The 14579-nt window shown below is 35.5% G+C and overlaps 1 protein-coding gene and 1 non-coding gene across 2 annotated transcripts in view; both read left to right on the top strand.

Annotated features, from left to right (window-relative positions):
* The first annotated feature begins 4892 nt into the window (after positions 1 to 4892).
* Positions 4893 to 14579, top strand: part of LOC137394242 (arf-GAP with SH3 domain, ANK repeat and PH domain-containing protein 2-like) — a 39647-nt gene continuing 29960 nt past the window's right edge. Inside the window, exons 1-3 of the mRNA XM_068080966.1 lie at positions 4893 to 5105; positions 10345 to 10417; positions 13955 to 14044. Of these exons, the coding sequence (XP_067937067.1) occupies positions 4989 to 5105; positions 10345 to 10417; positions 13955 to 14044 (280 nt within the window). The 5' untranslated portion in view covers positions 4893 to 4988. The remainder of the gene's footprint in view (positions 5106 to 10344; positions 10418 to 13954; positions 14045 to 14579) is intronic.
* On the top strand, positions 14234 to 14305 carry Trnaq-cug (transfer RNA glutamine (anticodon CUG)). The gene has a single exon. It is a non-coding gene; the product is annotated as a tRNA-Gln (tRNA).

The following is a 14579-nucleotide window of genomic DNA, read 5'->3' as shown; positions in this document are numbered from 1 at the left end:
CTTACATGTACGTGCGGTCTTCGTATCTACAAGCACGAGCAGCACTAAACAACTGATGGTTACAGGCACTTTCAGTGGCTCTAGAGAGCATATGAATTCATACAAAACCGTATTAAAATATGAGATATAAAACAGGCTATACATCGAATGCCTTTGGAAACCAATTCCTCCACGGACCATAACACAGTTTAAAGGGGTATTGATTCATTCCAGCTTCCTTGTATATATGGTCATAAGCGTTTGATTCATGACTATCTGAAATAAATTTTCGGGAGGTAATGGATAGCTGACATCATAGCTGGGGAATATTCCATGGAGGAATCAGTAAGGCAATTGCGTAACACAAACACAAGATACTCACCCTAACGGATACTCTAGCATTCCATACTGGGTTCAGCGTCTACAGTCATAGTATACGGAGAATGGTTAGAAGATTGTATGATAAGAAAAAGTGTAAAAATAATCTGCTTCAAAGTTCAACTGCTATACATAATGACAACGATTGTTTGAATCAATATAATCTATTACTTCTTTTTTGATTGTTTCAACTTCGTTTTGACATTACTAGTCATCCTATTAAAACATGGATTACTCTATGAAACATGAATGACTCTATGAACCATGGATTACTCTATGAAACATGAATGACTCTATGAACCATGGATTACTCTATGAAACATGGATTACTCTATGAACCATGGATTACTCTATGAACCATGAATTACTCTATTCTTTATTTTTAGCGCTAAAAGCTGTAAAAATAAAGCCAATCCTAGAGAAATCTATATATTAAAATGAATAGACTCCACAAGACAGAGCTTGGGCTGTCCTAAAGCGGACTACCAGATTTACAACAGCATGGAAGACACAGTCATTAACTTACCTTTTTAATTGTAATTGTCTTATACTCAGCGGCGAGGGCAACTCCATTGTAGAGAGAGAGCTTCACATACGGGTCACTAAAATATAATGATACAACATACTGCCCACCTGTCATTCCTCTAGAACACAAATGTAGGAAGTAACTCTCGAACATCATACTAGTTGATTACCAGCTTTCACTATCGATGTTTAGTAATCTGATGACAAAACGCAAACAAGATAAGGTGGTCAATAACAACATACATGTATTTTGTTGTTATTGACCACTTGTGATTGAGCCTGATGTCATTGACTAGGTCTAAATTAGTGCTAATACTAAGCAGGAGTGTGAAAGCCCTGCTGGGCTATCACACTCATATCAGTAAACATAACTCCTCAACGTCATAGATGGCAGCATAACTTGAACAGTTACGGTCTGTAGCTTGATCTGTGCCATGTGATAAGACTGCGAGTCTGGTCACTGGATCACGATGTCTTTAAATGATGATTAAAATGCTGTTGAATATAATCAGCAACACGAGTTGAACCAGATGAATAATGCGCTCAGATTCCCTACACACATATAGGGTATACATGGGGAGTACAAGCATGCAACTAAAAGTATGGTGCCTGAATTGTAACTCCTCTAATGGTAGACGAATTAGACTGGTACGCAAGCATCCAGTCATAGAGACCTCCATAAAAATAAACAAGGCATTGAAAAAAGAATGGCCGAGATCTACATTAGCATTTAATGGGCATAGAATATGCTAATTAATGATCTGTCATGAAACGAATGTGCTTAAGAATGTCAAAAATGTTGTTATTGGATTCGTTAATGAGTCGTCCTCAAATCAAAAGAGGAACTACCATGTTGAGCGATTATCATTGCAGTCAGAACACAGGGAATAACTCGTGGTATATAAGTACATGTACACACAGGCCTCGGCAACTGCTTACAGCAAACCTTCAGTCAACAGCAGTTACTTATAATGCGTATTTCCAAGGGATACACAAAGGGAATCTAAAAACACTCTATCACAATCCTAATTCAATAAGTTAACACAATCACAATTTCGTCTCAAGAGAATGGAAATGGTAGCAAGTACAACGGGCACTAATGAAACATAATCTTCATAAAAACATCTGGGTCAATGAACCTTTAACCGGAATATATTCAATAAAACCGGATGATTGACCTTTTAAATGACATGTTTACTATTGACCTGTAGATCCTTCTAATTAAAGGTCAATGGTGAGCCGATAAAAGTTGCAGTAATTTCACAAAAGCTAATGAGAGTAAAACTAAAGCAAATGACTGTACGGACAACATTTGACACGCCCTGCGATTAAATAATATATGAGACTAAAGCTAAACTGCTCAGATGATTATCTTCATAATAAGTAGAGACATTACAACCGTTATAATTTCACAGCTCATCTGTTTTAAGCTCGAAACACAATTTTTTTCTATTTCTATTAAATATATGGTAATTACAAATGGGCCTTTTAAAAACATTCGCATAGTTAATTGGTTGTAAGTCGCGACTTCTGTGATATTGAGGTGACATTGAGGTATTACAAAGTATGGAACTACAAATAGAAACCAATAGACGAGCAGGTTACCTTAACACCAATGAAGATTCATACAAGCTTCAAAATTCATGTGAAACACTAGCCACTGAATAAATGGGTTATAAAGATGTTCTTAAGCATCAAAATGAACCCATGTCTAGTTTTACAACTTTACAAATTATATAGTTATTATTAGTATGTTCTCTTTGGGCACTGATACACTAATACGACTAAAATTACTAGTTTTTATTCCATCTCGAGTGTTTTGTTAACACTTATAACACACATGCAATTTCAATAAGGTCTGGTTTCGACCTTGACAACAATGTTTACCAATGAAAAAGCTAAAATTTCTAGATTATGGCTATTATAAAAACAAGAATAATCAAATGCAGGTCTAAGCCTGGCAAAACCATAATAAATTTATTATTGAAATGATGAATCAGGTAAATATGTATATCAATATGGCAAGACTAAATTACACCTTTATTTGTCTTTGATGGCTGAGCGGGAAATTCCTATGGCCAAGCTGCTCGCATTAGTCTTTGCAGCACAGAATTGATCATGACAAATGATACACGCGATGATGCTGTACACAAATTTATTAATCAAACATGTGAAAGAAGTTTTTCTCTATCATTACATCTCGTAGAACAAAAGGTTTGGTGTTCTAGGACTAACTAGGAACCCCAGACATGATTGATGTCTATGCTATATGTCATGGTCTACTTATTATGCTAAGGAACAGTTCCTTATTTTAGTGTCAACCAGTAGCACATGAGAAACTCTGAGGTAAACCATTACATCGGCCCAAAGTGACATCGTTTAGTAGCGTATACAAGTGTGATGCATATAAGTATAGCTGCATGAATCAATCAACACATATATGAAGTTTGTTTTTATTACATGTACATTGTTTGCAACTCTTTAGGAAATCTAGATATTATTGCAGCAACGAATTAAAAGTTATGATATTTTACCTCAAGCCAAATGTGTCCTTCTTGGCAAGATTTTCCGCCTTGTCAATATCAACAAATACTATCAGGTCATCTGCAAGCTAAAAAATATCAATAAAAATGCGTTAAAACCACTAGTAGTCGCTAACATCAATAATTATGACCATGATAACACCATACCTTATTAGCATGCGAGCTCTTCCATAACAATGATAAGTAAGTAAGATTGATAAATGCAAGACACTAAATTTAATAGGCAATTATTCCTTAACATCCCACAGAATTCATTAAAACTGAACAAGCAGTAAACGATATGTCTAAAAAGGGCTAGTGAGACCTTTCCCTACAAAAAACTGTAGGCCTATGTTAGCGCTTAATGCTAGAACAAAATAGTTAATATCAGCCTTGTCCCAAATCTTTGCTAAAACAGCCAGTATACGAACAAAACAACTAGCAGCACGAAACGGGACTTAATAAGTAATCTTTTCAACAGCTACAGTCACTTTAACACCTACAGTTTCACCAACACCTAGTTACTTGTTAGTCTTTTTTCTTAATTTGTTGAATGAACCAACTTTACAAATTTCGTTCATGATAAACAATGAGATTATTGATGAAGCTGCTACAAATTACTTTTGGAGTAACATTATTTCCTTCAAAAATCTCCTTGGCTTAATTTGAAAACGTCGACATTAACCATCCGGGTGATTCGAAATCTTTGACATGCAAAATTATTTGAAAGAATAATAATTCAAAATCGCTGTCAAGCAAAATTCTTTCCTTTAGGCGTGAGCATTGTCTATTTAACGAACAATCATGGGATTCGACCTATAGGCAACTGTGCCGAAAATACAAAATATTTGCAATCAATCGATTAGTTATGATGATATCGAAGAATAAACTATATAGTTCAGTAAATCAAGTGTTCATTAATTTTGTGAAGTCGTGTCATCAAAACTCATCTCAGGGCAAAAATATAAACTTATAAGAAGCATTCTATGTTGTAGAACTTGTGAAATTTAAGTCTCCTCACAATGTTACTAAAATTATAAGGGTAATTACAACATTGAACAGCACTAGCAGATGTGCTAAAACCAACTATAACTGTTTCACTAATATAACCATTCAATTCACATAAACTAATTGTTTCTTCACTCACAGAAAAAGTAAAAATTGTGTAACTACTTACAGGAGTATCAGGTCCGATTTCATATCGACCCGCCATGATTTTTGAGTAATCGTAAATGAATAAATGCCAGTCACACCATTAACTTATAATCCATCGCGTGCCTGTCACAATTTTCCAATTTATTCTGTATTTTCCGGTATACAATACAGTGCCTGCACAGATGTCAATAGCGAATCTCCCGGAAACGCAATATATAGGTCGATGTTGCGATTAACTAACTTTTCTGAAAGAGAACAGGAGCTTTTTAGCTACTTCACTTCAATCCTTTCTAACATGTTTCCGATTTGGATTTTGATGCGATAGAAGTTAAGCAAAAATATAATATTATGCGCGCTCATGGATTGCGCCAATATAGCCATATATAGGTCTCTTGCACACTTCTTATAATAAAAGAACGTTTGTTCAGTATGAACAACATCAGTGGATTTATTGCAGAGTCTTGGGACGATTTGAAATCTCCAACCACATCGGAGTTTACGTCCAAGAGACACGAGCTCAAAGATTTGGTTGGCAATTTGGAGCAGGTAGGTTAATATCTGTGGCCTTAAATTTAATGTATATATTTGGTGAAGTTAATAATTATTTTGTTTACTTTCAGCAATATTTTAGCTAATGACATAATGCTTAAGTTTTAATAGGAGTGTACTTTTCATACTATTAGGCTACCATTTGGCTAGTATTATCATCATTATGCTTGCTTATGATATATGTGATAGTAACAAAACGATCAATCAGGCTACATTTACCACTAGAATACTTTGCTGCTGAAATCAATTTGTGTGATAATATCCAGTTGTCAACAAAGACGTCGATGGTCGTGTAAAAACGTTAGTAATCAATGTTTTATCATTTAGCGTGCAGTATTTTGATGACAACCACACAAATGTATAATAATTTGTGATGTTCTAAATATAGAATGATGTGCTCGATTGAACTAGGAATCATTTTCTTAGTTAGTATGTATTTGGCCATTAAGAGAATTATGAAATGAAGAGCAGTGGGAGTATAAAGACTACAATCGCACAAATCCCGAGCTTCAAATCAAGTTTTTGCATTCAAAAAGAGTTAGTCAGTTTGGGAGTTAATATCATTGTAATTCAGCAGTCATTAGCAAAACACTTTGCCTAGATTAAGGCCCTATTTATTGTTTCTCTTTTATTAATGCTTCTTTTTTGGAAATTGTTTTATATTGTGAAAGAATATTTCAAAGATGGTCTACAAAAGTATAGTGAGTTCGTGCCAGTGATTTTATTTTTAAGACCAAATTTCTTCAGCAAGTGCATTTTTGGTACTTCTGTTTTTTTATTGGTTTCGTTTATGTCTACTTCAAAAGTTAGACTATCGCCAATTAGCGTTTAAGTTAATCTGTTATACAAAATTTGAGGTCGTCAAAGACAAAATATTGATAGAAAAGAAATTATGTTCTACCGAGAGTTATTAATTCACACTTTCTAAGATAAACGCTGAATTATTACAATGTTTTTAATCGTCTGTGAATGAATAAATATATTTATAATGGTCAATGCACATAGTAAATAGGTATGTAATTTTAAAAACTTTTTTTCTTTAAGTTATGTTATAGCACGATAACATGGTCTTATTCTCCATCAACAGTTTGAAAATTTCCAAACTGCCTCTTAGCATCATTTAGAGTTTCATATATATAAGTTATTGTTAAGTGTTCGCAGTGTTTATTTTTCCATATACAAACGTTGTGTATATATATAAGTTTTACAGCTGTGGAGATCCAATATATAATATTTTAATATAACTTGCACTGCAAAGGGGATTTTGTAAGCGTTGTACCATATTTATATATGTTTATATTCTTTTTGAGGTACGGTATGTACATTATACTGATCTTTTTATTATAGCAATGCTTTGCTCTTAACATTAGTACATATGAATGAAAAGTAAGCAGAACCCTATTGAATAACCGCCTTGTTGCTAGTTGTTACATACTGATGTTGCTCCTCCTAGTAGAGTTATATGAAACTTGAGAATAATTTGAGTCTTTTACATGAAACTACAGTTGTTGAATATTTGATTAGCGCTGTAAACTAAGCAGTTAGCCTTTGTCTCAGAAATTAGTTTATCCATGCTATGGTTCCTAGTATAGTTCACTTCTGGATGCTACTGAAATCATGTTCAAGAAGAACTTAGCGTGTGGTACTTTTTTTATTACACCGCAAATAAAATCTGTAAACGAACTCAAATAAAAAACATGATTTTTACAAATGAAGTCTAATCACAAAATATCATGGTAACCCCAAAATCCTCTAAATTTCCAAACATTTGAATGATTGAAATCATAATTATTTGTAAACGTTTAAATTAAGGCCATCTCTTTCACAACTCAGCTCGTGGTGTCCCCTTCACTGGCTGCTGATAGTACTCCAGCTTTCTGTCTTCCTATTATTATCTCAGTTTTAATGTCAAGGTGATAGCTTGTCCATCTCTTAATTACAATATAAACAGTTGAGACCTGCAGGTGCAGCAACTAATTATATCTGCAGTTGGTATAGTTGTAGACTAATTACTCACCGTGTGTGTAGGCTACTGTGTATTTGATCAAGCTGATATGAAATTGCCTATCATGGCAACTTAATATATTTTACCTTTCACACTGACTTCAAAGTATTGCGAACATTGACATAGTTACAAGCTGATACAATGAGCTAGAACTACTGCAGCACTAAGTTTTTTGTTTGCCAATATCATTATATGGAAGGGTCTGAAATTAATGTTTTTCTTTTACGAGCTTAATGAAATAAGATTGTACTGACAACAAGCAAGCTTCTTTAAAAGATTTGTCATTGGTTCACATTACGGCTGGTAGATCATTACCGGATAAGAAAGATGATACAAAAAACAAACTTTTAGTCAGCATGTGCAATCTAGTCTTTTTAATTTTGAGTAAAACCCTTACATAAAGACTCCCTAGTACGTGTGAATAATAAAAATTCTGTGCATTTTTTAATCTGAGCGCAGTGGCTGCGCATGTTGATCACTGCTCAAAATACATCTTAATTACAAGTTTAAAGAATATCGTTCAACTAGTAATGGAAAAAGTAAAGACAATGTTAACAGTATACATGTCTAGCTTATGGAGCAATATTAGATGGTTAAGCAGACATTTGTTCATTACCACCAGTTTCATAACCTGTCACAGTCAATCTTCAGATCGCTCAGGATTCTTCAACTGTTTAGCAATAGACTAGTTCTCGGGACAATCGAATATCATCAAAGGAACTCGCATGTTCTTTTAATATACCTGTATAACAATGTTCTTCGAGAATAACTATCCAGTTGCCATGTTTAAAACCTTTGACTATAGTCTACACATGTATATTGAACTGACAGACATTGCACTCGGAGTTGGGAGGGTTAGTAATTAGAGATTGTAAGGAAGAATAATAAAAAATTAATGTGAAACTTTAGGGTTGCATTTAGTATTTTTATTTATTCACAATTTACCCATACACACTTCCAAACTGTTTCGACTTGACTGAGAGCCAGGCAAAAACAAATGTATAGGAAGCCTTAATTTAGCCAGATGTGTAAATCTGGACCTAAAGATGGCTCCTTCGCTACAAATTGGTGATATCACAGGATTTATTTACAAAATGTAGATCACCATTTTTTACTTTTGGTATTATGGAATACCAGCATAAAAAGATTGTTAGGTTATGAACAGTTATGTATTACTATTAAATATTACATGAAATATGCATAGATTATGCAGAAGGGTGACGTTGTGTAAGATTATCATGTTAGGTTATGGATTCAGAAAATAATATGACACGATATTAGTGAAGTAAGAAAACCATTGTTATTAGTGAACTAGGCAGAAGTTAAACTTTTTCTTATGTTTTCTGTGCATTGCTAATCCCTTTCACTGTTACTGTTGCAGTTACATAATATACCTTTTGTATATTCTAAGGATTCATTTATATGAGATTTGAAAAGATTTATTTAAATCTTGTGTATTCTAGATATGCATACACTTATTTCATCTTTTACGAGATCTTAATAGTAGTAATGGTTTACCTGGTAGATAGGAAGTGTTAGAATTATCTAGCAATCAGGCCATCGATTTGATGATAATATCTGAGAATGTATTTAAAAATTTACAATATAGAATTATGTTGGTAAGTTTAGATTTAGACTACATGCATATCAATAAAACCGAATAAACCTTAGAAATTCTCTGCAGAGGTCCCAAAACCAGATCATCGTATGCTAGGGCTACTAGAACACGCTTAAGGGGTGGTCACACGAGCACCGAACCTAATTAAATGACGCAAAACGACGTCATTTTCAGCTGTAAAAAGTTTGGCCGAAGACATTTCTGGCCGAAACGAACCATTTCGGTCCTGCTCGAAATTTTGTGGCCGAACCCTTGCTCTTATTGGCTGATTAAAATTCTAGCGAGCACGTGTCACATTTCTCCTTACGTGCGTGTGAGCAAAGTTGAAAAAGAAATGGAACGATACTTTTATTTCGTTAAATAAACAACATGAAGCAATTTACGACAAGGCTCACCCGGACTTGTGATTGTGCTGCATAAATGTAAGATGTTGCACTTAAGTTTTGCATAAATGTAAGAGAATGGTTGTGATTTTCTTTTGTGTAGAATATAGCCTAAGTAATGTGTCATATTCATCCTGATGAAGTATCGTTGACTGATTTATTTATGTAAAACTACAGTACTATGATAAAGACTGTTTTTGTTTGTTATGTACTCAGCATAGAAAAACATTCATATGCTAATAAAAAATATAATTATGTTGATGGGAAGGGTTGGCAAAATCTTTGTATCGAGTGATTTATTTTTGAGCAGCTGAACGATTTTCTGATAAATCTGCTGTGTAATTATAATTTATAATTGTTCCTCAAAGTTTTTTGTTTATAATAGAAATATTTAACTCAAATACATAAAAACTACCAATGAAACAGTGTCCTGTCTCTATACGTATGGTATCTAGGAAGCGAAGTGACTTCGGATGCCGTGTGACATGCGCCACGAACCAGCCTCCGAAACGATCCTACGTCGGTTTGGTGCTCGTGTGACCACGCCTTTAGTGGGACCTCAATTACTGCGACTATGTACTGATTGACAAGATGAACTGCTCTACACGCAGCGTACATATGCAAGTTTGGTTCAGTCTCATTTGAGAATTAATTTGCACACAAATCACACAAAGCCTTTTCAATGAGGATAAATACTGCTGGTTTGTTGTTCATCCTGCGGCACCAGGGGACTTCAAAGTCATGTTAGTCACTGATTAATTTTCTGGCTAACTTAGAAAACTACTAAATTTCTTCTTTGCTTTCTCTTTATCAATAACTAGTTAACCTCAAAGGGAGGAGCAACCGCATGAACATCAATCAGTGTAAAGTGGCACACACTTGGGTTAGAGTCATGGCGCAAGTACTGTAATCAACAAGGAGACCTTCGCATTATTTTCTACGCTCATAACTAACTAGTTGTTACTGTTGTCTGTGACCCAGCGCTGCCGAGGTCCTGATTAGCGTTGACAACATGAGAATAATACACGGCGATGAATCTATTGTTTTTGTAACAATATCATTATTGTGTGATTATACAGCTATGAGTCACCGCTGTTGCTTCTCTGTTCTACTCGCATGGATGCCCTGTTAAACGGAACCATTTCATATTTGGCCAGTGCATTTGCGCTCTTCTCATGACTATGCATAGCTGTTAGAGGGAATTATTGACAATGACTTATCTTTCTGCAGGTTATAGATGCAGACCGAAGCGGTGTAACCAAATTGAGAAAAGCTATAAAGGCGATGCTCAATTCTGGAACTGGTAGGTCTGCGAGAATACGGCTAGCTGTTGGATTTCTGTAATAGTAGGTAAAAAAATGTAAATCACGATTTGAAAAGTTAGAGGCCTCATCAAAAAACATCTCTTCTTAGGATACTTTCGGACTCGGTACTCATTCTCTGCCATATGTTTAAACTGTATGGTCAAATGGTGGCATGTGAGGGGCAATCATTGAGGTTTCTGCAGATCCTTAAACTTGGAGTTGTTTCTACCTGTCACTTTCAATGCTGTACGACTGGCATGCTAATTATTTGAATCTATTAAAACCATTTTAGCACTTTCAAATGCATCTGTTATACTGGAAGCCATCCATTGTTTTAGCTCATAAATGTTGATTAACTATTTACAAAGATCTCTCTGGCCACAGTTTTTAATAGTTTCTAATTGTACCCCTTTTCAACTAGAGCTAGATTGGTTTAAAGCCAACTGACGGATCAAAAACTTAATCGATTGGCAGCAACTTGTAATGTTACCAATTTCGGGTTTCAATATTTTTTTAGTCTCACCAATTACTAGGTTTTATCAAGTCGCAAAAAATTGCTAGAAAGATCTGCTATATTTGCAAAATATCGATCGGAAGCAGCTGCTGTGCTCTATAATTATATTAAAATTGCTCAACTCTTGAGCTAGATTTTTGTTTGTTAAAAATCCTTATTAATTTGTTGAAAAATAGCTAATCTTTGGAGACACTTTCTCTTAATTTCCATTGTGTGTATCGGCAGAATTTAGCGCTAAAGCAATCCACAAGATAAGACATACAAGCCAATCGGTGTAATTCTGTAACCGACACTCGAATACGAATGCAAATCGTATAAATACGACAGACTTTTTCAGTATTCTGTATCTGTTGCGACCCTGCTCCACATATGCCGAAGATCGAGATCGCGAGGCTGTAAACTAATTGCCATACATATAAATATAGACCAATAAGTATTGCTGGTGATAATCTTCTTTTACTGTGAATTTTTTACATAAGTTTCATTTGATGAAAGAAATCACCATCTCCTCTGGAACTTCTTTCCACAGTTCTCTGGACACAAGTTTGCCTCTTGAGAATATCTGAGAATTGAATTGTCCATGATAGAGCCTTTGTAGGGTTCAATAGATACATAGCCTACCATGGTTATATAGACCAATAGGGGTGAATCCACTAAGTGTCCGATATAAAAAAGTTTTTTGGGAACTCTCATAGAGCTCATCAGCCATCTTGCACAGCATACTACTAGGTTGTACTACTAGTGGCTTCCACCATGTGAATAAAAATATATGATGCATGTTACAGCTCCTTAGTCTATAAGGCAGTTTTGTAGTTGCTCATGTGTTATTTTCATTCATAATCTTTATCAAAAGATTCGTTTCTTTTAATCAAAAGAAACAGAAACGAATAATCACGCTATGTTATGACAACAGAAGACACGCTACGACGGATCTACCCGCAATGCCAGTCCTTATCATAAGAATTGTTTGCTAAAACCATATGTTTAAAATATAATGGTGGCTCACGACTACGTACAATTTTTTTAATTAATGGCATGATCAGGGATGATGTTGGTTCGGCTTCCTTGCAACAACCGAACTAAGCTCTTCAAAGTTTCCATGTGATGGTCACAGTTTTAGAAATTCACTAGAAACTTTCAAATATCTGTATGAAATTCAGCAAACTGTTAAACCGATATATTTCACATACAGTCAAACATGGATAACTCGAACTTCACGGGACCGAGCGAAAGTGTTCGAATTATCAGAGCGTTCAAGTTATCAGAGCACTGTCACAAGTCCATGTATTTACTTATTTATTAGTAGATACATGTACATATACAAACTATAATATAAATCAAAAGCACAAATGGCTTGTTTCAAATTAAATGTTTCTAATGTAAAGTTTAAAACGTTTTTATCAAAAAGTATAGAGATTTTTCTATCACTTGAGATTGGTTTGTTGTTTGAGGTGACGTTATTGCCAGGACGTTTTTTAGATTGACATTGGCAAAACTTGATCGTTGTTGAAATGCTCAAAAGAAAAGACATCCTTTTCTTTTGAGCGTTTACCCACGATCAATTTTGCCGATTTTTCTTGAAGTTTATGCAAAGATTACCTCACTTTACTTGGGATTCGTTAAGAGCAACACTCCGAGGCAGTTCAATTAGAAGTTTTATGAGGTTTTACGGTACATTGTATATCACTCACGCTTTTTGAATGGATACTTATTGAATGTACACACGTATTCTGTGTTTAGGTCAAACGATGAATAGTTTTTTTTAGCTAAGACAACGTATACGTTTAATTACAACAATTTTTAAGACGTTTTAAACATTCAACATTCCGACGTTGATTCAATCAACACGGAATCAACGTCGGAAAACTATTCATCGTTTGACCTCAACACAGAATACATGTACGTTCAATAAGTATCCATTCAAAAAGCGTGAGTGATAGAGTGATATACAATGTACCGTAAAACCTCGTAAAACTTCTAATTGAACTGTCTCAGAGTGTTGCTCTTAACGAATACCACTTTCCTTGCTTCCGAAGGGCGATCGTTAAGCGGGTGTTTGGTATAAATCAAATTTCACCAAACCTTTAGAGAAGTCGTTGACAAAAATATTTTGCCGATGGTAGTCATAACGACGCTTATGAATTACGAAAAGTTGAGGTTTACCTCTAGGGCTTGGAATAAAGTGATTTTCTAAAGCGATAACAACCGTTTCGGTAGCCGTTGGTCAAAAAACAGTTCGAGTTAACAGTGTTGAGTTCGAGTTATCTATAGCAATTTATCATTAGAACGGACCAACATGGAACGGACATGGAACGGACCAAAGAAACCGTTCGAATTAACCATGTGTTCGAACTATCCGTGGGCGAGTTATCCATGTTTGACTGTATTTACTAAGTTTCCATACAGAGATAAAGTGTAGCGACGCCTGGGTGCGCCAGTGCTGAAGCAGCAGGGCCAACAAGGAGATCGTGTCTTCATACGACGCTATAGTAGAGCGATGATTATGCGACGATGTCTTAATATCATGGCTGTATCTTAACCTATGCGCACGCACAAGTGTGATGCCGTTGATCGCTAAGGCTTTTTCCATGACGCAACGATGGTGCATCATACGGGTGTTTTGCTTCCAAGCAGCCACACTGACTCACTGAGTGAAGACTATTGTGAATGACACAGCTGTTTCCATGATAACATTGCAGCTCCATAGGGAGGTGTGTCATCGCTATGCTATCGCTGTTGGGAAACTCAGTTATTTATCCTGCAGTATTGTAAGTTCTGCAAGATATTTTCATGACTTTGTAAAGACTACAAAGACTACACTTAGGCCTACAAGCTGTAGCGGTTTTCATTGGTCAGCAGGAATGAAAAATTTTGACCTGGCTAATCATTTCTGTTCATATCGCGTATCTTTTTTGCCAATGAAAATGAGCATTTCAGTCACATTTGCATGGGCAAGGTGGTCAATGTGAAGCAGGCTTTTGAATCGGTTGAATAACTGCTGACTTGACTATCTTCATTGCAGCACATTTAGAAAATGAGAAGATATTCGCAGAGAGTTTAGAGAAACTAGGCTACTATTCTATGCAATATGAAGCAGATGTTCCTGAACTAGGTGAGCTCACAGGATCAGGACAATTGTTATTAAAATGTATTTTCCTTCTAACTCTGTCAACTATTTAAATTGTAACAAAACGTGTATGTGGATGAAGGCAATAACGCTCAACATATAGTGGGCGGGGCTTACAGCGCTGTTGTGTTATCATCTAATACGTTGTTTAGTTAAGCTAGTGCATGCATCGGTGGTTCTATGGTGTAATGGTTAGCACTCAGGACTCTGAATCCTGCGATCCGAGTTCAAGTCTCGGTAGAACCTAATTCTTTTAATTTTGTGTAGCGTGGTTTTACTTAGCCTGTTTTGACAAACTGTTGTTTTTGCGGAGTTGTTCCTCCGTCGAGCGGGTGAGCAACACAACAGCTTGTCACAAGACGTACTGCACCTTATGCATCAGCTGCACTTATAGGGAGTTGTTCTCTTCCGTCTATGCGGCTAGGTTGCGATGTTATGTTGGTCGCTCCATTGGTAATCATAACGAATTTTGCGCAAAAATTTATGTAGAAAAAATAAGATAACAACGTTTAACCAGCGA

The sequence above is a fragment of the Watersipora subatra genome, chromosome 1, assembly GCF_963576615.1.
Source record: "Watersipora subatra chromosome 1, tzWatSuba1.1, whole genome shotgun sequence".
Classification (NCBI taxonomy): Eukaryota; Metazoa; Bryozoa; class Gymnolaemata; order Cheilostomatida; family Watersiporidae; genus Watersipora; species Watersipora subatra.
This window is presented reverse-complemented; position numbering and strand designations above follow the sequence as displayed.